This window comes from Equus asinus, chromosome 25 (assembly GCF_041296235.1).
Source record: "Equus asinus isolate D_3611 breed Donkey chromosome 25, EquAss-T2T_v2, whole genome shotgun sequence".
Classification (NCBI taxonomy): Eukaryota; Metazoa; Chordata; class Mammalia; order Perissodactyla; family Equidae; genus Equus; species Equus asinus.
This window is the reverse complement of record NC_091814.1, coordinates 51,569,927-51,597,720: the sequence shown is the minus strand read 5'-3', so window position 1 is coordinate 51,597,720 and position 27,794 is coordinate 51,569,927. Positions and strand designations below refer to the sequence as shown.

The window sequence follows — 27,794 nt, the reverse complement described above, 5'->3', positions numbered from 1 at the left end:
GACTCAATCATTGCAATAACTCTGTGAGATAAAAAAGGTACATTTCATTCTTATGTTACATATGAGGAAACAGGAAACCAAGTCTCAGGGAGGTTAATGCCAACGTCTTGTGAAATTTGCCTTATGAATCTTTATTTCTTTCTTTATGAATCTTATGAATCTTTATTTAAGGGATGTAGCATGACGTAATTCCTAAGATCACATAGCACCCTTAGAACTTAAACATAGACTGTGTTTTTAAATCTATACACATCTTACTCCCAAGAAGTAGCCTCCACTTGAGTTCTTTGATCCTGATGTCTTAATTGAATACCCTTGCTCTCAGGGCTGCCATGTGAGTCTGTGCAGGTTGTACACTGCACAACTCTGAGGTATGTATCCTGAGCTACATAAGTGTGAATGGCACATCCTAGATTTATAGTGCACAACATGGAGGATGTTTTGCAACAGCGCTTGTTGTAATGCAGAATCTGAGATGGCTTTGAGAAAGGAAAATGTAGTCATTACCAAAAAATAATTCTCATAACATGTACAAATTTGTATGAAAGCTGTATTGGCCATGGAGCAAGGAGGTATTTCCAAAGTTTCTACACAGGACCCTGTTCTCTTATAAGAATTCAGCCCTCTATATAATGTTATAATCCAATGTTACTGCAATAAAAAAAAAAAAAGAATTCAGCCCTTGACGTTAGATGAGTTCAGGTCATCACATGCCATGGAGAAAGGGTTTGCTACAAATAATATCAACAGTACACTGTGTGCTCTTTCTGATTTATTTGAAGAAACATTTATTGAGTGTCAAGTAATAAACTAGATATTCCAGAGATGGGGCACAATCTCTGCCTTTAAGGAGGGTAAAATTGGGGAGAAAACATACATGTGATAATTTTTAAGAAAGCAATCTAAGTAACATTTTAAAAAACCAAACTGTATTTATGCACAAAATTGCATGTTACAGACTAACTTTGCAGTAGGAGACCAGAAAGGGAAGATTGCCATGAGTTGGACTAGTTGAGCACTGGTTATGAAAGAAGTGGTGAGGGTGGGGCCTTCCTGAGAGGAATCTTAATGAATAGATAGAATCTGGGTAGATGGATAAGAAGATTGGGGGTGGGGAAGGAGGAGCACTTCAGCATGAGCCAAGGACTCTCCCTCTACTTGTTTTAACACTTTTTTTTTTTTTTTTAAGATTGGCACCTGAGCTAACATCTGTTGCTAATCTTTATTTTCTTCTTCTTCTTCTTCTTCTCCCCAAAGCACCCCCGGTACATGCTTGGTTGTGGGTCCCTTTGGCTCTGCTATGTGGGACGCTGCCTCAGCATGGCCTGATGAGGGGTGCCACGTCTGCACCCAGGATCCCAACCGGTGAAACCCTGGGCCGCTGAAGCCAGAGTGCATGAGCTTAATCACTCGGCCACAGGCTGGCCCCCTGTTTTAACACTTCTGTACAACATCAGAGAGATATTGCCTGCGGCTGGCATTCTGGTGAGGCTGTTTCTTTATTAACAATAGAGTGGTTATAAAAGAAACATTGAATTCAAGAAATCTAGATAGGCCTAATAAAAGAGACAGCAAAACCCAAATCCAAAACACCATGCAGGCTCTCTCTCTTTGGTGCTCATGAGATGCCATGTGCAGAAGTCAGTCAACTGAGAAGGGGAGATACCTGAAGGAGGTAGGGAGGCTGGAGGCGGTTAAATCGGATGGCCTCCATTTACAGAAGGTGGGGCTACAGTGCAAATAGGACTTTTCCTGTTTGGAGCAGAACCCCATTACTTTGCTGGAACTGGACAGCAAGAATAACATCAAGTTTATGAACTTTCTATCAGAATGTACCCCCACAGAATACTGGAGGGCTGGGAGGTAAAATGTGATCAGCAACAAAACTGAGCCTGTAATTGCATATGTCACAAAGTTTCACTGTCTTTAAAGTCATCAGGTACAGCGTTGAAATGAAACTGGAAACAAGAATCAAGAAAGAGCAAAGTCGGATGTTTTTATACTCCATAGTAATCCTTTTCCCCACGGTCTTGTTTCTCCATGGAAAACAGAAGACTGAGCTATGTAAACCACAACTGCGGGTCGGTGGGGGGGGGGGGGGGTGGGGGGGGCGGGTGGTGGATGAGGGGCAAGATGGGAGCAGAAGGAGCTGCTGGTGACATAGAAGTATTTTCACATGCACTGAAAGAAACGTTCTTCATCTTCAATGCAGGAGACACCATGTGACACTTGTCATGGAGGGATTTGAAGGATCCAGTGAAGTATCCCCAAAGTTTTCCTTCACAGTGGGTATTTAATATGGGTCTTCCATGCTGAATGAAAAACAAGAGAACATAAGTTAAACTAAGGAGTTTAAAAAATTGCAAAAATTAACATGTTAGTACTAAAAGTAAATATTCACCAGAGGTGAGAAGAGGCCTAAAGGAAACATCTTTCAGACCCGTTAGACAAGCTGCAAGGCATGCACTAAGGCCAAGGAGCAAGCGGAGAGCCCTAAAGCAGCACTTCTCACACTTTTAGGGCTTTCTACCCAGAGATGGCATTAAAATCAGGCTCTGAATCAGCTGGTCTGGGTGGGCCTGAGAGTCTGCACCTCAAGGAGCTCCTTGCTGATGCTCATGCTGTCGGCCCACTCTGAGAGAAATTTCTGTCATCCAGGCTGTCCTCAGATTGAATGAGCATGAAGGACGTTTTAGATAGATTTTGAGTGGTGGAAAGTCAGGAAAGTAGAAGACATGCTCAAATGGAAAGAGAAATCAGAGAAAATCATTAAAGGCCTGGTGGTAGTTCTAAACGACTGATTCTGGTGGGATATGATTTGAGGAGATGGTAACAAATTTAGTTTCATAGAATAAATGCCACATTTCTGTGGGTGACACAGTTGTCTCATTCTTGGAAAGGGTGGGGGAGAACCAAATATGGGTGTCTTAATAGCACCTTTCGAAGGGAGAACCAGATTCTGAGATGGTTCTCATGATGAACTGCCAGGGTAAACCACAACTCAGCAGCTGCAAACGTGCTGGCCAATACTGAGATAAAAATGTTTCTGAAAACAAAATTTCGCGTATACCCTCCTCTGAGGTTGGCATCGTATCTTCCTGTGTATCTTGGGTGTAGCTTTTACCCAGGCAGAATTTAGACACTAGAAACCAAATGAGGTGATAAACAGAACCAGTTTGCAGAAGAGTCAAAATAACCCAGAAAGAATTGAAACCACAAATGCCCTAGGAGTCAGTCATTCACCAACCCAAAGCTAATAAAGAGCTCAGGGCCTTTAAATAAATTGATACACTGTGTTTAGTGTAACAGTGTTCATTTTACCTTTGGCTGGTTCTAGAAAAACACCCTACCTCGTCCACCCCACCCTTCCTCAGTGCCATCGCACAATGGTTTCAGTATAGAAAATAGAAATCACATTATTGGAGGGGGGAGGTGTCCAGACTAAAACTCCCACCTGGGAATCCAGAGTCCCAAGTTCTGGAAGCACAATGGTTAAAGAGCATGATCTTTGGATCCAGATGGGTACAAATCTCAGCCTTGCAGTTTATTCAGGGGCCTCAAGCTGCCTATTTTATTTGTCTGCGCCTTGTCCCTTTCCCTGTAAAATGAGGATATTGATAGTACCCGCCCCCGCAGGCTGGTAGGCCATATTAATGATTTAAGACTGATAAAACACTCAGAACAGGGCGCAGCATGGAGTTAATGTTTGATAAATGTTTACTATTACTGTAACTAACTCGGTCACTGGCTCAGGGCCTATGGGAAAGTTATTGAATCGGCTCCATTATAAAGACAGTTTGAAAAAAATGTCCACTAAGATCCTTTCTAGACCTAAAATTCTATGACTCTGTGAATTAAAGTCAGCTTGGTCAATAAATGAGAGGTGTGCCAAGGAAGCTGGGCAAATGATTCTTCTCTGCTAGGTCCTTCCTGAACATCTGGTGAAGTATTCAAGATCTATGTTGATGGAGCCAGGCTTCACCTACAACTTCTGTTCACAGCTCCTCAAGAAGCCATGGCTCCAGGCACTTTACTCACTGGCCCCGGTAGGTGCTTTCACAGTCCGGGTACCATACCACTGCTTTTATCATTTCCCTCCTCTAGACTGTCTTCCCTGCTTCTCTCCACATACCTAAGTCCTATCCATGCTTCAGAAACCGACTAGGTTCTACCTTCTTTATAAAAGTTTTTTGTGATCATCAAGCTGCTTCTGTATTGAAGAAGTCTTTTCTTTAATGCAGAATTCCTCTGCCATTACCATTCTCTGCCTTGTATTTTTCTGAATTTTTTTTCTATAGTTCTGTCCTCAACTAGATAATAATCTCCTTGAGGTCAGGGTCAAGGACTTACTCCTCTTGGTGTCTTGGTCAAGCTCAGCATTGGTCCAACACAAAGGTGTTCAATAAAGAACTATTGATTGATTCATTGTAAAAATCAGTGAACCATTAAACTTAATACAGCAATTAGCTTTACCTGGGAATTAACTTAATGCTAATACTCTTCCTGACAGCATCTCTTCCTGCCCCCCAAGGTCCTCTAAAAAAATTGAACTGATCTGCTTCCATCTAGTGGCAATTAAAAAACAGGTGGTGCCTATGACCAGAAAACAACTCTTGTGTAGATTGTGCCAGAAAAGACTTTCACTCAGTGGTTGTGAGCATGAAAGAAATCTTTACATCTTGTGGATTTCCTGCCCGCAGAGATAGGGGGGCCAGCCCAGAGAAGGATCTAGGAGCCCATCCCCACTATAAAATAGAATAAAAGAACATCCACTGACCCTCAGTACTCATCCAGTTATCACCTCCCCCCCCCCCCCCCCCCCCGCCCCAACACACACACACACACACACACACACACACACACACTCTCTCTCTCTTGTCTCCTTCTGGCCAAGCTGTTGAAAAGAGATGACTTACAAGTTCTGCCTCTGCTTTCTCATCCCCACTGATTCCTCCACCCTTGGCTATCAGACTTCTACCCTGACCTCAACACTGAAAACAGTCCCTCCACTGACACCCTTGTTACATCCAGTGGAAACTTACTGATTCTCCTGGAGGCATTTGAAACAGTTTCCATTTCCCTCTTTCTTTAGTATTCACCACCCAAACTTTCCTCATTTTCCTTCTGCCTCTCTGGAAAACCTCTTCCCATTCTCCTCTTCCTTAGCTGACTTGTTCGATGTTGATGTTCCTCCAGTCCCCACTCTCTCTCCCACATCCTCTTCCATTCTCACACTGCACATTCTCCCTGGATGATGGTGCCTGCTCCTGAGATAGCAGTTACCTCTTGTAACGTGAGAACCCCCAAATCCATTCTGTCCCAAGATAGCCCCTGTGCTACAGCTAGAACCAATGGAATACGGATGAGCCACAGGCACCTAAGGCTTAATATGTGCAAAACTGAACCCATGATCTTCACCTCCAGAACTTCTCATTCTTTCGTGTTCCCTTCTCAGTAAACAGTATAATACAGAGAGCAACCATCCATTGGTTCCCAGATCAGAACCACGGCAACTTCTTTGATTCTTCTCTCTCTCTCTCTCAGCCAATCAATCACCATATTCAGCTGATTCTGCCTCCTCTTGTCTCATAAGCTCATCCTCACTGCTATTTCTCTAGACAGGCACCTAATAACTTCAAATTCCTCAAAAACAATTCTTTGCCTCCAGGCTCAACCACTTCCCATGCATGTTTGCATACTTTGGTATAGAGTGACCCTCCTAGATCAAACGTTGAGATCCTCAAGATGCATGTTTCAACGTGACATTCACCTGCTTAAACCCCCGTGGTGATACCCCAAAGACCTCAAGATGAAGTTCCTACTCTTTAACATGGCTTATAAATTGCTTTATGATCTGGCCTTCCTTGCCTTATGTCTCCCCAGTTTCTCTTTTGCATTCTAAGCTAAAGCTTACTGAACCACCGCGAACTTCTCTATAACAATTTGTGGTTTGTAGGACGGTGGTCTGAACAAGAAACCAGCCTCCTCATGGACCATCCTGCTTCATTTCCAGCATTTTAAAAGGAGCTCAGTTGTCTAGCTCAGTACTTAGTATGTCACCAAAGTCTCATCTCCATAGTTCTTTTTACTTGCACCCTCCTTCCTAAAATTTCAAAGCAAGTCACTAAACCCCTGAAACTGAGAAATGTGTTGCCATCTTCATTTCTGCCAAATGGGCCACATATTTTCACATGTCTGCATCTCCTCTCAGTATATGTTTCTCCAATTGTGAAACATGAAGTTCAAGACCAAACTGAAAAATTGCCTTTTAGGGGAAGCTGCAGATAGAATTCCTGCTCCCCACATTTTCCACATTTCTGAAAGTCAATGCTTACCAGAGGAGTAGTCATTCGGCCCCTCAGGCTGGGCATTGAGGGCCGGGGCTCTGGAATTATACCTTCTTCTTAGGGCCTGAGCTTCAATAGTTTCTCAATAAAGACTTGTTGAATTGAATGTTTCCTGAATACTGTATTTTGTATTGCTCTCGTGTTCATCCAGGACAAGAGGAAATATACCATAATGCTTCCAATCCTTAATGAAAATTCAGGGACCATCAGAAAGGTCACCCTTTATACAGCTGCCCTTTCTTAATAGGGCATTGCTTGTTTATTCATTCCTTCAGCTCTACTAGCACTAAAAAAACCCACAGCTTTTAAGGAGGCTAGCAGATCAATCATTTTAACTGGAAACTTCATTTGGATGAGAGCCCATGTAAATAACTACTAAGGAGTTAATGTGTCTAGCTGTAACAGGAAGTATCTTAAGAAAGGTAGAGAAGAGATCAACAGATGTAGAAACTCCTCACTCATAAAACTTACCTTTTCTGAGACTTCTTGCCTAAAAATAAAAGAAATAGAAAAATGACATCAGCAAAACTAGACAATTTCAATATTTTAAAGTAAGAGAGAAGGGAGATTCCAACTCTCAAAATTGTCTTTTGAAGTGAATTATGCATTTGTTACGTGGGTCCCATCTGTGTCTAAAGGGATTTGAGGTACTGGCTTAACATTCAAATTCAAACAGTGGTGGATATTCAGACAGAACAGACGCATTGAGGCAGATGCTTCTCAGAGTTCCACTCCATCCTCTGTGCTCCTCCAAAAGACAAAAGTCTAACCTGAATTGCCTGATAGTCAGGCCCAATACCCCCATTCACGTGTTTATCCCTTCCCGACCTGCCATCTCCTCCTACTTGCAGATTCTCTCCTAAGAAACTTACCTGCTAATACTGCAAGAATATGTGTCACTACATCTCACACCACCTTCTCTGTGAGAAACCACAGGAGACATTTCACTCAGGTCTAGTGGTAGGAATTACATGCTTTGTCTGAGTAAGCAATGTGTTTTTATCTTACAAACACAGTGAACGTCGTGACTGGTCGTGCTTCCTTCTTTAACTGGCCACAAGGAAACAGAACCAGATCTAAGACCCTCTTCTATCAAGTGGGTAGGACTTTGTGACACACATTTTTCTGTCCCAACTTCACCCCTGGCTCCAACTTATTGTCATACCCTAACTTTTGACCTTTTCTTACCTACTTTTAAATTAATTTTAACTTGCTATGTTGAATGCATTTTGTAAACTATCTTACATTACTTTTGAAAAAAGCAGAGTACAAATAGGTAGATAAATGAATGAACTGTAGAGTTGAGCTCCAGAGGAAATAAAAGCAAAAAAAGCTTTTTGAGGAGTAAAAAACCGCTGGGAAGCAATATATTTCAGTGGCTATACAGTGGAGCTCTAGAATCATACAATCCGGGCATAAGTCATATTTTGCCACCTGCACTGTGTCTTTGAAGAGCTACTTATCCTCTCTAAGCCACAATTTCTTCATCTCTGAAAGAGGCATAATAATTATGTCTTTCTCCTTGCATTGATAAAATAAAATGTAATCAAAGATTTAGTCCAGGGCCCGGAGTTTAAACAGTGCTCAATTACTGTTTTAAACCTTTAAAATGTTAGAAATTACTATTTTAAATATTTTTTCCAGAATTCAGCCTGCTGATGACATGGACCAAAAACACTTGAGCAGGGAGAATTAAATCTGAGTTCACTTCAGATTCATTCCTTTATCTTCATATAAACATATTTTTCTTTTAGGAACAATGAAATGGGTAACAATACACAAGCAAGAATCTGTTCCTACTGAGAGAGTTTCTTTTTTAAAAAAAAGGGAACTAACGGGGCATGGGTTCATTTTCATGCCCTGTTCTAACCAGGTGAGTTGGCTCAGGTGGAAAATTCTTCCAACCGAGGAAAAAAATAGAGCCCCATTAATCTTAAGACCAGTGGTTGATTTTAGGGGGCATATTTAGATGGATGTCTGATTTCTAGGTGGGCCTCTGCTGATGCGGGACTTTAGAGATTTGTCCTAAAACATCATTGCCTCAGTTTCTCATTTACCAGACAGGGCCAATGATAATAACTTATTAGAGAATGATGATGCTGGGGGAAATTGCTCCTGGATGAGCTCATGCACAGGGGAGTATGTTTCTGGAGCCTGCCCTATGACTTCCTCAGGAGAAAGGAGCTAAAATCTAGATATCAAGACAACTAACGCAGAGGCCGAGTGCAAATTCATAAGATCCACCTGAGGACAGAAGAATAGTGGTCAAATTCTGGTCTTTGCATTGGCTTCTAGGATCTAAATATTCACCTGTGCCCTTTCTCAGCTTTCTGAACCCCAAAGCCTACAAAATTCTTAGAGTTGGTGAATACTGTATATATGCAGATTGAGGGGTTTTGACTTTTATTCTTGTATATGCATCAGCTACATTGTGTTACGAAAGATCTGGGGGGTTAGCCTGGGAACCTACCCATCATGTCTAACATTGCCTCTACGGGAAAAATAGTCTTCATGTTTCAAAGAACTAACAGCTAAAATTTTTAGAAAACAGAGTCCCTTAAAAGTTGGAAATATCAGAAGATGTTTCACAAATGAAGATCATTTAAATGTTGCTTTAAAGATACCCTGATTTTCCTACAACTTCAGTGATCTTTTGGGGCGTCTATTCTCTCTGTTGGCATAACTGTAACTCGTCTAACTGCCTCTTATCTGTTTCCTGTTTGCCCCACACTGATTCCCACAGCAGGGGCATGCAATGTTCAAGTTATCGGCTTGAGATCTTGTACAGAAATGACTCCAAGCTAAAAAATTTGAAAACAACCCCACTGCTTTTCTCATCACTGCCCATAAAACAGCCTGAGCCAGCTAACCAGCCCCGCCCCCAACTAAATAAACATGACTTCAATTCTATTCTTTTGATTCTACTAACATTTATTAAAATATTTTAGAATTTGGAAATATCTTCCTTAGTAAGGGGACTCGCAGCCCCAAAGTCCTTAAAAGTTTATTTAAATCATAGCCCCCTTTATCCCAGAGGGCGGTGTGCAATTACCCACTCTATTCTCTACCCTCTCAGCTTTGCCGTCTTTACCCAAGGTAGGAGGAAAGGACTACTGGGATTTGATGGAAAGGATAATCGATGGTAGGAGAAGCACGTCATTCTTCTTTTGCCTTAGTGCAACACTCAAGTATATAGTATAGTACTATAAAATGGTATAGTACTATAAGGGACCCAATCTTAGCAGAATTTCTAATAGCAGGAGCAGAGACATTTTAACTGCTCAGTGCTGTCAGGTTACAGTTAATGAAGTTCTTGCACATTGACAGTGTGCACCTCCATTGTCTTTCTGGGTTGGTTAGGAAACTAATCTAGTTCCTTTATTCTTAAATTTGGGATGGAAGATCAGATCATTGTGGAAGGGCATTAGGGGTTGGTAGATAATATTCCTGCAATTTTTGGTGAGGATGGTGGGAGTGGGGGCAACCTTTACCTACCGTATTCAGTGACCAGAATACTAATTAATTTGATGGAAGTAAAATTAAAGTGGCAATTAACTGACCCCATAGAAAGGCAAGACACAGCAGTCGGTTAGCAGTTGTTTTGAGGTTGTTGATGGCCCCTGAATTTGAAGCAGAGATGTCTTAAAAGCTGCCTAATGTCCATGAATTTCATAGTCTGGAATGTTTCTGCCAGAAGAGTTTTGCCAAATGTGGCAGCACACATCCAAGGCCTGCCACAGACTGTGGACCTGTAACGGGCAGGTTGGTCCCACTTTAGAGGTTGGACACACTTAAAAGGGAGGTTGGGCGTTGGGGATGCTGTTGTTCTTTTCTAGTGATGTTCCATCTACTATTCCAGGAAGCAGATATTAGCTTCTCAAGGCAGTCCTCGTTATTCCCTTTTCTTCTCCGGTCCAGGGTGGAAGGGAAGCATGAGTATGGAGTGCATTTAGTTAGAGCTCTGACCTTGGTGCATAGACATTAGGGAGAAAATGTGGGGATTTCTCCTAGGGATAATGCAACTCCCTCGTGTCAGGAGCCAGACAAGTATGTGACTCATGATGAAGTCAGATATTTGAGAACAGTGCCTTGGAAATGTTATCGGATGTTAGACTCACTTCCTAGTGGAACTGTAGCACTGAAATCAAAGGCATGGAGGCTCTTAGAGGACAGAGATTACTCATCCTTCTTTCAGAGTTAAATAAGAGAAAGAACCATTAAAATATCTCATTTGTCTGTTGTCACCCTAGCAAGGTACCTTGAAGACAGTAGGCATTTTTTAGAGGTTTATTAGATAAAAAGCAAAAATCAGCCAAATTGTTTTAATGAAAGTATGTACTGGGCTGCTTCACACATCTCCAGGGACTGATGTCTATAAAACATAGAGCTTGGTATCCTGCTTCAGCTGGATCTATCATATTTAATTTCCTGTGGGTTTCTATAGTTTTTCCACTTTAAAGTTATATTATTTTCATATGAAGGTGAACTCACATACCTTTTTTTAATCTCCTTGCCAGCCAAATGATAAATGCCAACCCAGATAATGCAGTAACCATGACTGCCACAGGGATGAAGAGGGGGTTGTAGTCACCTTCCTTGATCGCCGTGAAACTCCTGTCCAACTCTGAAAGAGAAGTCAGCACAGCACAAAGCATGAGGCCACAAGCATTATTTCCTTAGTGCCATCTCATGATATTAGACTTCTTTCCTCCTACATTTCCCAGTAATAGCCCGTTTGATGCTATTTGACAGATGAGGAACCAGCATGGGAAGGCCCATGATGAGTCTACGGCAGAGGCAAAGACTAGACCAGCTTTTCCAGCCCAGTGCCTATAGATTTGCAATCCCCAGACTTGTGACTCTTGGAATTCCTGGGAGATGTACCTAAAAATCTTGGCAAGACGTGATCATCATTGTATTTATCTCCATAGCCTCGTTCAATAGTCGGGACTCTGAAATACTAAAAAGTCTATTATGACTTCAGGAAAAATAGAAGCCAGTGATCTGAACCAGGTAACTTATCAATTAAAGGGAACTATTAATGCTTTCACTTTGAAGCAGTTGTACAAACACGTGCACTTGTTGTTTACAAGCCAAGGACCTGCACTAATCTGTCTCTCAAATGACGTGGTGCTATCATTTCCCTCTACTTCCTTCACAAATAAGTAAAAGGATACATCTATACATCCTCTTGTAAGTGTGAACTAAGTTCATTTGGAGACTTTTATTGAAAAAATACTGATGTGAAAAAATCTATCTTCTGATACCACCAACTGAAGAAACTTTCTTTTGCGTATTGGCACAGGGTCTGACTGTGACCCTTATTCTTCACATTGCTTTGTTGAACCCTTTCAAGTCCTTCCATCCCCACACTCAAATATATACTGGAAAGCAGGCTTAACTTCCCAGAGGATCCAAACAGAGGACACCTATTGGCGGCATGAGGATGAGGAAATGGACACTAGCCCAGCCTTGAAAGGAAGTCCCATAAGCCTGATATACAACCCTCCCCTAAAGGCTCCGTGCCTCCTCCCTGATCCTCTACCCTGCTGCCTGTTCCTGGGCCACACAAACACCAACTTCTCTGAACCATCTACAGATCCAACCATTTAAAGTCTTTTGCCATTGGTACAGGTGGTCTCTTGGCAGACGTGGGTAGCTATTCTTTTGCATGCTAAATTAAGGTTCCTTTATTTAGCACCTACTGCCAGGCACTGTGTCAGGTGGAGGGTATAAAGAGATGAGGAAGACATGGTCCATCTCACACACAGAATAGATAAGAAATAAGTCAGTAAACACAGTGAGTTTAGACATTAAGAGACTAGCTGTTAAGGGAGGAATGAGTCAAGGGGGAGTGAGTTTAGATGTCAAGGAGGAGTTGAGAATTGCCTGAAAAAAGAACTAGCTGTCACTGAAGGAAGAGGCAAAAACAACCAAGGATTTTATAGTAAATTAATGTGTACAAATTTATTTTTAAGCCACATACATTTAGCCAAATGAAATTTAAAAGTTCAGTATATCTTTCTCCAGTATCTGCTCATCCATCAGCTCCACCTTTAAATCTTCAGTAAATTGGGGCAAAATTACTCACTTTGACACATTGGACTAGTGCTGGACCAGATTCCTGATGATCCACAAGTGGTTTTCCTCTCTCCAATTAACTCAGTTCCTTCTGAGCAGTTGAAGGTGCACGTGGAGGTAAAGCTGAAGTCTTCCAGGGGGTGACTGCAGTCCATGGTCCCCAAATCAGGTGCTGTTAGAGGCTCACACTGAATCACTTCAAGAAAAAGAAAAGCAGAGACCCTCCCTTCACCAACAGGTTTTTAGCCAAAGCAGCCTGACTCAACTGTGGAACCGTCCACATGAGTCTAGATATTTCCAATTTCAAAAATTCCCTCGGCTAATGCTCGCAGACTTTATTTCCTGGAGAGTGGTGGAGAGCAGTGAGTCAAGGGTGAAGCCAGCAGAGCACTGAGAGTCCTTGGGGTGGTAGGGAGGGGACAAGGGAAGGGTTGGCTGCTCCAGGCTGCTGCCCCAGCCCTGGTAACTCCCCAACTCTGCCGGGAGTGCCATGCCACGTGGTCTTTGCCTCAAGAGCTCTTATGGAATATTCTCAGTGAATGGAGAGAATTTCCACCCTTACCTGTTCTGAAGTCTACCTAAGCAGTTTTCAAAGACATCCCAATTTTCTGAGGCAAGTCATTCAACTTTTGTAAAATTCAGCCGATTGGTCAATTTACTTCTGTGATTTCAATAAACGATTTTTGATAGTTCTTTTGAGAATTAAACCACTTAAACTAGTGAGTCAGAAGCATAAATATAGAACACGTAACCAAAACCTCACAGGTTCAGACACCACAAGTTTTCTCTCGTATAGAGATAGCCTTCTTGACAGTTAAAAGAGAAACCCAGCATATTTCAGACGAACAAAAAGACCAAGAGATTGTGTTTTAGTGTTTACAGTAGTTGTTATTAGTCTGAGAGTTCTTAGAGAGGAAAAGTAAAAAATGATTCAAGAATAAACAAGATAAAACAATCAAAAAAGACCTGTAGCCCCGAGAAGGAAACTGGTTGGTGTTAAGCAGAACACCACATAAAATAGGTGTTACCAAGAAGAGAGAACAACCAAAATGCACCTGAAGGTCAGCAAACCTGATTATTTATGCCACGGGAATGAGAAAAAGAAACACAGCATAACCAGGCTGTTGTGCTGAAAATTATGTGTATACTGTAAAATGGCTTCAGAGGTATTCGGTTGTTATTTTTGTTTGTGGGTTTTTTCCTATTTTAGTAACAATAACGCCTTTGAAAAGCATCACGGTATAATCTAAGTTAGGTTCAATTAGGCTCCAAAAGAAGATCCAGACTTCTTAGCGAGACTCTGCTGCATTTTCTGTTTGCAAGCCGAGGACTGCCGTGACAGAGCCTCCAGTCGGGACAGTCACTCACCTTGACAGGTTGGTTCTGGAGATGACCATTTTCCAGATGGCCCACAAGTGGTTTCTTCAATCCCGATGATCTCTCTTCCCTCAGAGCAGTTGAAGACACACTGTGAGCTAAAGCTGAAGTTTCCCAGAGGATGAACACAGGCCATGGTACCCAGCTCTGGGGCCTGCAAAGGCTCACACTGAATCACTTCAAGAAGAAAAGAAACAGCCCTGGGTACTTAGTGTTAGCAAGACGTGCTGACTGGGGGTGAGTCTTAGCTCTGCCACTTGATAACCAAGAGCCTCTAAGCAAGGTGACTTAACCCCTCCAGCTTCAGTTCTTTCGTCTCTAAAAGAGGAAAAATGATAATTGCATTGACTTCCTACAGTTGGTGTGGGAATTGAATGATTTAATGCAAGTCAAGGACTTAGAACATAGCCTGGCTCATAGGAAGTCCTAATTAAACATCAGCTAGTCTTCTTCTTATCTTTAGTGTTATCTTGGGAGAGAATTTTTACATCTGGCTAGGTTAAGTGGGAATGACCTGCTCAGTTTAGAAATAACTGTCACATCAGAACAGCTGAGCATACTAAAGTGTTGGAAGTAGGAGATTGGAGAAAGAGTGGGTGTCCATAATTAGTCTTCTTTACCAGAAGAGAAGATAAAACCTTCGGGAAACACCTTAGCCTCAATTCTGTCTTCACACTGTCTGGCTCAGTTCCAGAATTTCAGTTCTTTTGATTTTGGCAGCCCTCTCCAAAAACTGTATCTATTTCCCTGCTCTAAATGCTAATGTAGTAGATGAAATTAAAACTTGTAAATCAGAGGCATGCCCCATGGCTGAGTGCTTAACGTTCTGCGTGCTCTGCTGCGGCGGCCTGGCTTCCAGAGTTGCGGTCCCAGGCATGGGCCTACTCCACTCATCAGCCATGCTCTAGAGGCGTCCCACATACAAAAAATAGAGGAAGATGAGCACAAATATTAGCTCAGTGCTGATCTTCCTCAAGCAAAAAGAGAGGAGGGTTGGCAATAGATGTTAGCTGAGGGTGAATCTTCCTCACCAAACAAAAAACCTAGAAAATTCTTGGAAATCAGTCTTCACATTTTAAGCCCAGCCATGCCATTTTAGCAAATATTGCAACTCTCAAGTCTTATTCCTTACCACATTTGAGCCATTGTTGTGATCTTATCATGGGATTTCAATGTAGAATGGACTGATGGGACTAGAAGAATTTTCATATTTACATACACAGTATAAGTCCAAATTACAGTAAATTATTTTGTCTAATTTAATCCACACCGACAAGCAAGTGCCTAATATATTCCAGGCATAGTCTCAATCTTACAGATGCAATAATAGATAAGATACTTACTGATCTCAAACTACTGTCAGTTACCAGAAGATACAGGCAAGTAAGTAGATGACTTCAACGAATGTGGAATAAATAAAGAACTATGTGGAGCTATTGGAACAGAGAATAGGGACACTTAGCCTGTCTTGGGGTCCAAAGAAAGCCTCCTGAAAGTAATAGTCCCTGAACTATGTCTTAAAAATGAACAGGTGTGATAACCATGTGCAAACTGAGAGAGAGCCATGAGCAAGTTAATGGGATACAAAGCACAGATGGTAAAAACTCCAAGCGTTTTTATGTTACTAGAAGGAAAGAAGAGGCAGGGGATGATGTGAGATGAGATTAGGGAGAAAGGAGCTAAGATAAAATGCTTTTATTTTTTTTCATTGATTTAATGAGTGCCAACTATATATCAAGCATTACTCTAGGACTTGAGGAGATTAAATTTCATCCTTTAGGGCAAATGATGGGTAGAAAGAAAAGAGTGTGATGTTTGCTTGATAGTTTTTGATTGATCAGCCTGCCTGTAGTATGAACAATACATTTGAAGGGAGCTAATTTAAAGTCATGGAGCTCAGCTAAGAAATTGCTGCAATAATCTGGGAGAAAGATAATAAGGGCAATGGTAATAGAGTTGACAAGTAGGAGACAAATTGGGGAGATAGTAAGTTGCAAACATGAGTAGTGTGTTACTTTACGTAAATGCAGGGGGAGATGAGAGAATTTCATACCAGAGTACCCATATGAGTAGTGTTACAACATACTGAAATAAGGAATAAAAAAGGAAAGTGGGCTGGGGACAACTGATTTTACAGTCTTTTGGGCATCCCAAAGGATATGCTTGGCATATTTGGAGTACAGGATTGGAAGCAGATTTGTCAGTCCAAAGCTCACATAGGTTTATGAATCCACAAAAATTTGTACATTTGATCAGAGGGGCCGTGTAGAGTCCGAAGAGCAATGAACGGAAGATAGAAGGTGAGAACTGACAATAGTTTCTGGGCTTGGATAAGTGCCTATGAGGAAACCAGAGGAGAATTGATCACAGGAGAAAGAATAGCAGGAAAGAGTGATAAGATGGAAGCCAAGACAAAAAGAGTAAAATGTTCAAAAGGAGTGAAGTGAGCATGCCAAAGATAGAGGAATTTAAAAATAAAATTTACGAATGAGAGGGCCAGACCGGTGGTATAGTGGTTAAGTTCAGTGCTCTCAGCACTGGCAGCCTGGAGTTCGTGGGTTTGGATCCGAGCCCAGACCTACCCCACTCATCAAGCCATGCAGTGGTGGCATTGCACGTACAAAATTAGGAATATGGGCACAGACGTTAGCTCAGGGATAATCTTCCCTACCAAAAAATAAATAAATAAAATACAATTTAGGAATGGAGCGAGGGTTAAGTATTGGGGAGGAATCATGGTCAGGAATCAAGTGAAATGAGTTAGATCTATTCCAGTTGGTTAACATTTAAATTTATTTTGGCTGTAATTCTCCATCTATTCATTACAACGTTGCTTTCTTTTTCTTCTTATAATGTTCTATTTTATGCATGAGATACTTCAAACAGAGTTCTGAAACTCAAACAATATTACTCAAAGGATTTGACATTTCTTTCAGCAGTGAGTTGACTGGGTCAAAGACTCCTTGTCTTTGAATCTATGTATTCTTTCCTTTCTGTTCATACCACCATGACTCTGAACGATTTCAATAGACTCCCGATGATTCTCTCCATCTTCTCTCTTTGCTCTCCAATCCATCTTATGCACTGCCCTAAATACAAGTGTCAAGATACCACGTGGCCTCCCCTTGTCAATTAAAGGTCAGATTGCTTTGTTAAGCAATTTCCGGTCTCCACAAGTTCACCCCAGCATACCTTGCTTTCCATCAAACTAAATTATGAGAATATATAATTTCCACTAGTTAGTTGTAAATCCTTTAAGGGCAGAATCTATACTAGATTTGTCTTTGTTTCCCCTGAAATACCCAACCCAAATAAATGTGTTGGATTTATTATTATATATCTCTGACATATACTGTGTATTATTATGTGAACTTTTCTTTTTGGCCTTGCCCTGTAATCCCTTTGAGGATTACATAAAAAGAAAGATTACTTTCTTGGTAATTCACCCCCCAACAATAAACTGTATAGTTCTTCCAGACTTTAGAATTCTAATGAATCCATCAAGCTCATTAGATTATGAGTTTCTTAAGAGTGGGAACCCACCATGCCTGGTTCATTATTGTAATCCTTAAAGCTTTTATCTCAGTGCTGTCTTCTTTGTGGCACTCGATAAGACATGTCTAGAAGTGAATTGAAACTTCATGCTGACTTATGAAATCTTTACGGAAAAGTAACAACATTGTGCAAGCGTAGCCTTCTGATCAAAACTTCTCATTTCTCAGAATGGCTGTTATCATTTTGCCCCAGCTGACCTCCATAAGCTACAATAAGCCCTGTAACTTTGTGTAGGAAGAAAAAAGGAAAGAAAAGGGACTCACCAAACTGACACAGAGGCCCACAGTACCCCACGTCACAGATGCAGATGTAATTATTATTTTTTCCTTTTTGAAGTTGATTGGCCTTGAGCTAATATCTGTTGCCAATCTTCCTCTTTTTTTTTTACCCACAGCCCCAGTGCATAGTTGTATATCCTAGTTGTACGCCATTCTAGTTCTTCTATGTGGGATGCTGCCACAGCATGGCTTGATGAGCAATATGTAGGTCCACGCCCAGGATCTGAACTGTCAAACCCTGGGCCACCAAGGTAGAGCATGCAAACATAACCACTCAGCCACGTGGGCGGGCCCCTGCAGTTGTATTTATTGACAGTTTCCTCTACTTTGGGAATCAGGTGGTCATTGGCGACCTTTGTAGAGAAACTTTAATGCACTAACAGAGAAGTGAGATCGTAGTGGAACAAAAGAAAGGATGAGAAATAAGTCAATAGAGACAGTGAGTTTAGATGTTAAGAGACTAGACCTTACAGGAGGAGTGAGTTTAGATGTAAAGGGAGGAGTTGAGAAGTGACTGGACAAAAGAAATAGCTGTCATTGAAGGAAGAGGCAAGAATAACCAAGGACATTATAGTAAATTAATGTATAAAAACATAGTTTTAAGCCACATACATTTAGCCAAATCTTTCCCCACCATCTGCTCGTCCATCAGCTCTATCTTTAAAACTTACTCACCTTGACACTTTGGACTAGTGCTGGACCAGATTCCTGATGATCCACAAATAGTTTTCCTCTCTCCAATTAACTCAGTTCCTTCTGAGCAGTTGAAGGTGCATGTGGAGGTAAAGCTGAAGTCAGCCAGGGGGTGACTGCAGTCCATGGTCCCCAAATCAGGTGCTGTTAGAGGCTCACACCGAATCACTTCAAGAAAAAGAAAAAAAACAGTATTTCTGAGCAGAGACCCTCCCTTCACCAACAGGTTTTAGCCAAAGTGGCCTGATTCAACTGTGGAACCATCCACATGAGTCTAGATATTTCCAATTTCAAAAATTCCCTCGGCTAATGCTCGCAGACTTTATTTCCTGGAGAATGGTGGAGAGCAGTGAGTCAGGGGTGAAGCCAGCAGAGCACTGAGAGTCCTTGGGGTGGAAGGGAGGGGACAAGGGAAGGGTTGGCTGCTCCAGGCTGCTGCCCCAGCCCTGGTAACTCCCCAACTCTGCCAGGAGTGCCATGCCACGTGGTCTTTGCCTCAAGAGCTCTTATGGAATATTCTCAGTAAATGGAGAGAATTTCCACCTTTACCTGTTCTAAAGTCTGCCTAAGCAGTTTTGTTTTGTTTTGTTTTGTTTTTTTAAAGATTGGCGTCTGGGCTAACAACTGTTGCCAATCTTTGTTTTTCTGCTTTATCTCCCACCCCCCCTGTGCACAGTTGTATATCTTAGTTGCAGGTCCTTCTAGTTGTGGGATGTGGGACGCTGCCTCAATGTGGCCTGACGAACGGTGCCATGTCTGCGCCCAGGATCCGAACCCTGGGCCGCCGCAGCGGAGCACGTGAACTTAACCACTCGGCCGTGGAGCGGGCCCCTGCCTAAGCAGTTTTGAAAGACTTCCCAATCTTCTGAGGCAAGTCATTCAACTTTTGTAAAATTCAGCAGATTGGTCAATTTACTTCTGTGATTTCAATAAACGATTTTTGATAGTTCTTTTGAGAATTAAACCACTTAAACTAGCGAGTCAGAAGCATAAATATAGAACACGTAACCAAAACCTCACAGGTTCAGACACCACAAGTTTTCTCTCGTATAGAGATAGCCTTCTTGACAGTTAAAAGAGAAACCCAGCATATTTCAGACAAACAAAAAGACCAAGAGATTGTGTTTTAGTGTTTACAGTAGTTGTTATTAGTCTGAGAGTTCTTAGAGAGGAAAAGTAAAAAATGATTCAAGAATAAACAAGATAAAACAATCAAAAAAGACCTGTAGCCCCGAGAAGGAAACTGGTTGGTGTTAAGCAGAACACCACATAAAATAGGTGTTACCAAGAAGAGAGAACAACCAAAATGCACCTGAAGGTCAGCAAACCTGATTATTTATGCCACGGGAATGAGAAAAAGAAACACAGCATAACCAGGCTGTTGTGCTGAAAATTATGTGTATACTGTAAAATGGCTTCAGAGGTATTCGGTTGTTATTTTTGTTTGTGGGTTTTTTCCTATTTTAGTAACAATAACGCCTTTGAAAAGCATCACGGTATAATCTAAGTTAGGTTCAATTAGGCTCCAAAAGAAGATCCAGACTTCTTAGCGAGACTCTGCTGCATTTTCTGTTTGCAAGCCGAGGACTGCCGTGACAGAGCCTCCAGTCGGGACAGTCACTCACCTTGACAGGTTGGTTCTGGAGATGACCATTTTCCAGATGGCCCACAAGTGGTTTCTTCAATCCCGATGATCTCTCTTCCCTCAGAGCAGTTGAAGACACACTGTGAGCTAAAGCTGAAGTTTCCCAGAGGATGAACACAGGCCATGGTACCCAGCTCTGGGGCCTGCAAAGGCTCACACTGAATCACTTCAAGAAGAAAAGAAACAGCCCTGGGTACTTAGTGTTAGCAAGACGTGCTGACTGGGGGTGAGTCTTAGCTCTGCCACTTGATAACCAAGAGCCTCTAAGCAAGGTGACTTAACCCCTCCAGCTTCAGTTCTTTCGTCTCTAAAAGAGGAAAAATGATAATTGCATTGACTTCCTACAGTTGGTGTGGGAATTGAATGATTTAATGCAAGTCAAGGACTTAGAACATAGCCTGGCTCATAGGAAGTCCTAATTAAACATCAGCTAGTCTTCTTCTTATCTTTAGTGTTATCTTGGGAGAGAATTTTTACATCTGGCTAGGTTAAGTGGGAATGACCTGCTCAGTTTAGAAATAACTGTCACATCAGAACAGCTGAGCATACTAAAGTGTTGGAAGTAGGAGATTGGAGAAAGAGTGGGTGTCCATAATTAGTCTTCTTTACCAGAAGAGAAGATAAAAGCTTGGGAAGCATATTGCCCTCAATTCTGTCTTCACACTGTCTGGCTCAGTTCCAGAACTTTAGTTCTTATGATTTGGCAACCATCTCCAAAAACTGTATCTATTTCCTTCCTCTAATTGGTGGTGTAGTAGATGTACCTGAAACTTGGAAATCCATCTTCACATTTCAGCCCTTGCCATGCCATTTGAGCACGTATTGCACCTCTCATGTCTTATTCCTTATCAAATTTGAGTCATTCTTGTTACCTGCTCTTTGAATTCATTGAAGAATGGACTCAAGGAAGTTTAAGAATTTTCAGATTCTCCATATAGAATATAAGTCCAAATTACAGTAAATTATTTTGTCTAATTCAATTCATACCCACAAGCAAGTACCTAGTATATTCCAAGCATGGTCTCAATCTTACAGATGCAATAATAAATAAGATACCTACTGATCTCAACTTGCTGTCAGTCTACCAGAAGATACAGACAAGTAAGTAGACAAGTTCAAAGAATGTGGAATAAATAAGAAAAAAATATGTGGAGCTACTGAAACAAAGAATAGGGACACTTAGGCTGTCTTGGGGTCTAAAGAAAGCCTCCTGAAAGTAATAGTCCCTGAACTATGTCTTAAAAATGAACAGATGTGATAGCCATGTGCAAACTGAGAGAGGATGCCATGAGCAAGCCAATGAGATACAAAGCACAGACGGTAAGTGGACAACTCCAAGCATTTTTATGTTACTAGAAGGAAAGAAGAGTCAGGGGATGATGTGAGATGAGATTAGGGAGAAAGATAGGAGCTAAGACAAAATGCTCTTATCTTTTTTCATTGATTTAATGAGTGCCAACTATATATCAAGCATTACTCTAGGACTTGGACAGTTTTATCCTATAGGACAAATGATAGGTAGAAATAAAGGATGTGATTTTTTTAATAGTTTTTAATTGATGAGCAGACCTGTGGTACGAATAACATATTTCAGGGAGCTAATTTAAAGTCATGAAGCTCAGCTAAGAAACTACGGCAATAATCTGGGAGGAAGATAATGAGGACAATGTTGACAAGTAGGAGACAAATTGGGGAAATAGTAAGTTACAAACATGAGTAGTGTGTTACTTTGCATAAATGCAAGGGGAGATGAGAGAATTTCATACCAGAGTACCCATATAAGTGGTGGTACAACATACTGAAATAAGGAATAAAAGAGGAAAGTGGGCTGGGGACAACTGATTTTACAGTCTTTTGGGCATCCCAAAGGATATGCTTGGCATATTTGGAGTACAGGGTTGGAAGCAGATTTGTCAGTCCAAAGCTCACATAGGTTTATGAATCCACAAAATTTGTACATTTGATCAGAGGGGCCGTGTAGAGTCCAAAGAGCAATGAACGGAAGATAGAAGGTGAGAACTGACAATAGTTTCTGGGCTTGGATAAGTGCCTATGAGGAAACCAGAGGAGAATTGATCACAGGAAAAAGAATAGCAGGAAAGAGTGTTAAGATGGAAGCCAAGACAAAAAGAGTGAAATGTTCACAAGGAGTGAAATGAGCATGCCAAGGATATCAGAATTTAGAAAATAAACTTTAGGAATGGAGTGAGGGTAAAGTATTGGGAAGGAGTCACGGTCAGTAATCGAGTGAAATGAGTTTGATCTATTCCAGCTGGTTGAGATTTAAATTTATTTTGGTTGTAATTCTTTATCCATTCATTGCAAACATTGGTGGGTTTTTTCCTTAAAATGTTCTATTTTATGCATCAGATACTGCAAACATAGTTTTGAAACTCAGACAATATCAATCAAAGGATTTGATGTTTCTTTCAATAGTGAGTTGACTGGATCAAAGACTCCTTATCTTTGAATCTATGTATTCTTTCCTTTCTGTTCGTACCACCATGACTCTGAATGATTTCAATAGACTCCTAATGATTCTCTCCATCTTCTCTTTTTGCTCTCCATCGTATGCACTGCTTCTAGGATAAATGCCCTAAATACAAGTGTTTAGCTACTATGTGGCTTCCCATTGTCAAATAAAGGTCAGATTCCTTCATTAGGCAATTTCCGTCGCCACAAGCTCACCCCAGCATACTTTACTTTCTATCCATTAAATTATGAGAATATATAATATCCACTAGTTTGTTGTAAATCTTTTAAGGGAAAAAAACTATACTGGATTTGTCTTTGCATCCCCTGAAATACTCAGCCCAAATAAATGTGTCCTATTTATTATTGTATATCTCTGACATATACTGCATAAAATTATGTGAACTTTTCTTTTTGGCTTTGCCCTGTCATGACTTTGAGGATTACATAAAAAGCAAGTTTACCTTCTGGATAACTTACTCCCTAACAATAAATGGTATAGGTTTTTCCAGACTTTAGAGTTCTAACGAATCCAGCAAGTTCACTAGTTTATGAGTTTCTTAAGAGTGGGAACCCACCATGCCTGGTTCATTATTGTAATCCTTTCAGCTTTTATCACAGTGCTGTCTTCTTTGTGGCACTCGATAAGACATGTCTAGAAGTGAACTGAAACTTCATGCTGACTTATGAAATCTTTACGGAAAGGTAACAACATTGTGCAAGCATAGCCTTCTGATCAAAACTTCTCATTTCTCAGAATGGCTAGTATCATTTTGTCCCAACCAACCTCCATAACTACAATAACCCCTATAACTTTACACAGGAAGAAACAAGGAAAGGAAAGGGGCTTACCGAACTGACACTGCGGCCCATAGTACCCCACATCACAGGTGCAGGTGTTATTATTGATGGTTTCCACACATTCTCCATGGCCGCTGCATGACCAAGGCTTACAAGAAGCTTTAAGGGGGTCAGAAATAAATTATTTTAATGTAATTACTTTTTATTACTCATAGTCATTTCTTTAGACACAGGTAAATTTTTAGCCGAGATTATTTTAATAAAAAGGGAAGGTTTATTTGTACCCCACAGCATTTTTTGCACAAAAATCATATGCTGAAATTTTTATTTGTGTAATATACTGGCCATATAGCCATAGACATTTGGCCATATAGACGTAGACATTTGGCCATATAGCCACAGACATTTGTTTTTAGAATGAATTCACCAATGCTAATACTCTGTAAAATTTTGGGGAAATTTGGTGACATACATTGAAACTCTTGAAATTACTTTGTTTTTAATGTAATAAGTACATTAAATGATGACCAGACCCCAGTTATTTCTGCAGTGTTCTTGGCAATCTCTTCCTTTATAGAAAATACTATAGAAAGATTTAAAAAGTCCAAACCTGCTAAATTAGTAAAGAGTCCAGCTTACAAAAGATCAAATTAACTATGTTTCACTGTTAAAAAATGACTTGGAAAAATGTTGACTACTTTGGAACTGTTGTAATAGTCTTTATGGAAATTTTTATTTGCCACAGATAATGACACACCATAATGTTTCATTATATGGAATTACGTAAGATGAGGACAAGAAGGAAACATGTAGCATCAAGCTCCCAGTGTACAACGAGGAAACTGAGGTGATGGAGCCTAAGCCCTTGACCGGGCCCATCACTCTGCTTCCGCATCCCTGCGTGATTATCAGGGATGCTAGTTGTCTAATTCTCCCTCCTTACTTCCCACATGGAAATTGATTTAGGGGTATAGTTTTCATACGTAAGGACCAGCCACACACACTAAAAATGCTCAGAAGTGACAAGATTCAAGCTTATGCAGAGAATTGGACATATTTTAGAATGTGCTAGCAACTGCTGTTTTCCTCCAGCATTTCCATGTGGTTCATCCAGTTATTGTCTTCACTTTGGCCCTGAGCAGTGTGGCAGTCTGGTCACTCCCTACCTGTGTAACAGAGGGCTGTCTTTTTTTTGTGGCAGGCGTCATCATTCCATTTCCCTGCGTCTCTGAACCTCTTGATGTAGATCTCCACGCAGTCCTCTTTACTCTTCTTGTTGTTGGGCTCCCCATCTCCCCAGTTCTCTGCTTCTTCAGTGAGAGGCTTGTTGGTTCCCACCCACGTCCATGTTGTTCCTACCTTCCGGATTCCTATCCAGTAATAATTACGATTGAAAGGAAGCACCTCATTCAGGTACTCAATTTCCCCCTTGTTTTGTATGGCAACTAAATCTGTGTAATTTTCTTGGCAGAACTTTCTAGCTCCTGACCAATTCATGGGTTTTTCAGAATAATGGTAAGTCCAGCAATTGGTTCCATGGTGTGTGAAGAAATCTGAAAGACATCAGCATGAATTATACAGACTTACAGTTAACAGCTGATAAGAACCTAGAAGTAATCCAGGCTGGGCCTGGCCCTCAGAGATGAGGAAGATGAGTGTGAGCTGCTTGGGGTCACAGCATGAGTCATTTGCAGATTGGAAGTAGAACCCAGACCTTCTGGTCCTAATAATTTTTCACCATATTATAGAATACTTTTGCTCATAGCTCTATTTTAGACAAATTTTGTGGCTGTCCGGATTTACTTTCACAAAATATTTTTTCTCAAAATTCTTTCGAGTGAACTTTAACCAACATATTTTAGAAATTCGTATTTCTTTTTCTTAGTGGCTGTCCATCATTTAAAACTAGTTTAAGTACAGTATCATATAACTCTAAAATTTACTGTCCACTTTTTTAACCTGGGATGATTTCCTAATGGCCAACATTTATGTTTCTAAGTGAGAAGTAAAATAAGGACAGGAATAACAACATACCTTTTGAGTAATCTCTTTCATATCAAAAAGATACCATTTCCCCTTGGAAGAGCTGCTTCCAGGAAAGCCTCACTATACAGCCCAAGCCTTATATATCTAGCTACATAGTAAAAAAAAAATAATAATTTACAAAACCAAGAAATGTAGGATTATGAAATTGATTTGGGTCGTGGTCTGTACACAAAGATACTCAACGGACGGTGTTTAATCATCAAATGAGTGCTTCAAATACGAGGGCTTCGGAGAAACTGCAATAAAAACATAATTACACAATGACCCCATAAGAATATATGCCATTCTAAGAATGGTATGACCTGTGTGAAACAATATTACACCACAAGGTGCAAATTTTCACAGCCATCAACATTTATTGAGTTTTCCCTGTGTATGGCAAATACCATGGAGAAATACCAAAGAAAACATAGATCTAATTTTCACAGTCTCCTAAGGGCTCTGAACAAGGAATAACAGATGCAAAGAAAACATAATTAATTTTTATCAAATTAAAAATATCAGAAATGGACAGAGAACTGGGAAACAGATATGATTAATGAGTAAAGAATGTTGTAAAATAAACATTTGGAACAGAGTGTTAAAGGAGCGTTCCACTAGGATGTAAGTTCTGAGAGGGAAGAAACTGTTTAGTTCACTGCTGTATCTTCAGTGATTGGCACATTGCAGAGGCTCAGAAAACACTTGTTGAATAAAAAGAGCACTGGGTTTCCAGGTGGCACGAGGCAGACATGGTATAAAGAATGCGTGAGGGGCAGAGGAAAGCATGTTTGCTTGACCAGAACTGAAAATCCAAGCTAGGGAGTTGGAAAACATTACCTTACTTAGGAAAAGGGAAAGTTCAAAATAATTGCCGGAGAATTTTCAAGAATCAGACATAAAACTTGTCACATCCATGGGAGAAGGATCAAAAGAAATACATAAAGGGGCTGCCCTTAAAGAGCTCACACCTTAATTGTAGCAATGGCATTGTTGTGCACTAAACTATTGATAAAAGTAGAAAGTGCAGTGCTAAATATGTGGTAAAGATTGTAAGGTTCCTATTAGATGTTTCTTGGTTGACCTTATTCCTTCATAAGTAAGATCTCTGTGGGATTGTCAGGATTTGGACTGTCCAGCAAAGGGTGTGGCAAGTTGAGGAGGTTTCTGGGCAACTGCTAATGGTGAGAGGAAGAAAACAGATGTTCACAGAAAGAGTCAAATTAATAGCTGTCTACTTAATAATTTTCCCTGCAACTGTGTACGCCCAGTGGATATTTAAGAAAAACGACCGTAAGTAAAAAAGGCTTAGCAATATACAAACACCATAACGTACCACAACAGAGCACTGTCCAGACCCATAACTTGAAGACATTCCATAAGCCCCTCTGAGCTCTCTGACATTTCCAGGGAAATATCTGAAAATAAAATATAAAGTTATGCTTAGATTCATACTCTTAAATCACAAGTTTACAGCACCTTGGGAAGGCACCTACAACTTTCTTAAAGTTCAAAACAAAATACATATGCTTACTAACCCTGTCTAAGGTAATACATTTCTCAGACACAGGTGAAAGAGTAGCATTAAATTTCCCTCAAAATTGATGCATACTTCTTTTCTTTTTTCATCTCTTAGCCTCAAGTTGCTGATCATTACTGCTCTAATTTCAGTAAATTTTTGTACCTAATTTCCCGCTGAGCTGTTAGATGAAACTATTTGATATTTAGTACGTATTACTTTAAGGTGTTCTTTGGTACTTAGTAAACTGTTGATGTCCAGATCTAATATTAAGATCTCACACTTGATTATAATGGGTCAATGCTTCCAATACCTGAAAGAATTAGATAGCCAAACAGACACCAGTAAAGAAAACCAGTTCATTTTTTCCAACTGAAAAGAAATATATTTTGATCAAATGAGAAGACCGCAAATTTTCTGCACACCTTAAAATCACATTTTCTGAAGTGTTCTCACTTCTCATGTAACCCCAAGTGTTTCGTTGCAAAAGCACTAATTTCAACAGGCACCAATTCTTCTTCAAGAATCTCACTTGAGGCAAGTCAAGGAGAAGAAAACAGCACATCTGAGAGGAGAAATTCTAAGAACACTTTTTTAGACTCCGCATTTTTAGTTTTTGCCTTTTTTAAAACCAAAAATAAAATGCGTTGCTTCTTGTCCTTTGCCACCTGCCTCTGCAATCCCAAGAAGAGGTTCTATCTGAGCATCTGGAAATCTTTTAGGCTGAAAAGCTCACCATGGCTCTGCCAGGTCCTTCTCTTGTTCTTCGGTAGCTTCAGCCTCTCAGCTCAGCCCCAGGGCTCTCCAGGTCCTTGTCCAAGCCTAGACTGCTGCGCTGCAGGGAGACTGAGCGGGGTGTCAAAGGCTTGCTTCTTTCATTTCTCTAACCCAGTCTCACATCCTCCTCCTTCCTTCTCCCTCCCCTTACCCCTCCTCTGCTAGCTCCTCTTTCCACACCCCTCTCCTAGTCTGGTTTCTGCCACTTCCCCTGAGAAAAGAGC

The 27,794-nt window shown here is 40.7% G+C and overlaps 1 protein-coding gene across 2 annotated transcripts; it reads right to left on the bottom strand.

Moving 5' to 3' along the window:
• Positions 1-759: 759 nt before the first annotated feature.
• On the bottom strand, positions 760-27,794 carry SELL (selectin L). Of its 2 annotated transcripts, none has more exons than XM_014845151.3 (11): positions 27,530-27,794; positions 26,611-26,692; positions 24,416-24,802; positions 23,301-23,408; positions 19,957-20,142; positions 18,314-18,499; positions 13,797-13,982; positions 12,439-12,624; positions 10,843-10,971; positions 6,819-6,837; positions 760-2,312 (listed from the first exon to the last, which is right to left on the bottom strand). In XM_014845151.3, the coding sequence occupies exons 1-11, from the start codon at positions 27,530-27,532 to the stop codon at positions 2,294-2,296; spliced, it is 1,491 nt and encodes a 496-aa protein (XP_014700637.2). In that variant the 5' UTR covers positions 27,533-27,794; the 3' UTR covers positions 760-2,293. The 2 variants fall into 2 exon arrangements, with proteins under 2 accessions (XP_014700637.2, XP_070354108.1); XM_070498007.1 differs by having other exon boundaries at positions 24,416-25,531; positions 27,530-27,689.

Excerpts from the sequence above, each read along its gene's own strand:
- SELL (XM_014845151.3), bottom strand. Across the intron at positions 18,500-19,956 it reads TCCAGAACCAACCTGTCAAG|TGATTCGGTGTGAGCCTCTA; the intron begins GTGAGTGACTGT and ends TTTTTCTTGAAG. Across the intron at positions 12,625-13,796 it reads TCCAGAACCAACCTGTCAAG|TGATTCAGTGTGAGCCTCTA; the intron begins GTGAGTGACTGT and ends TTTTTCTTGAAG.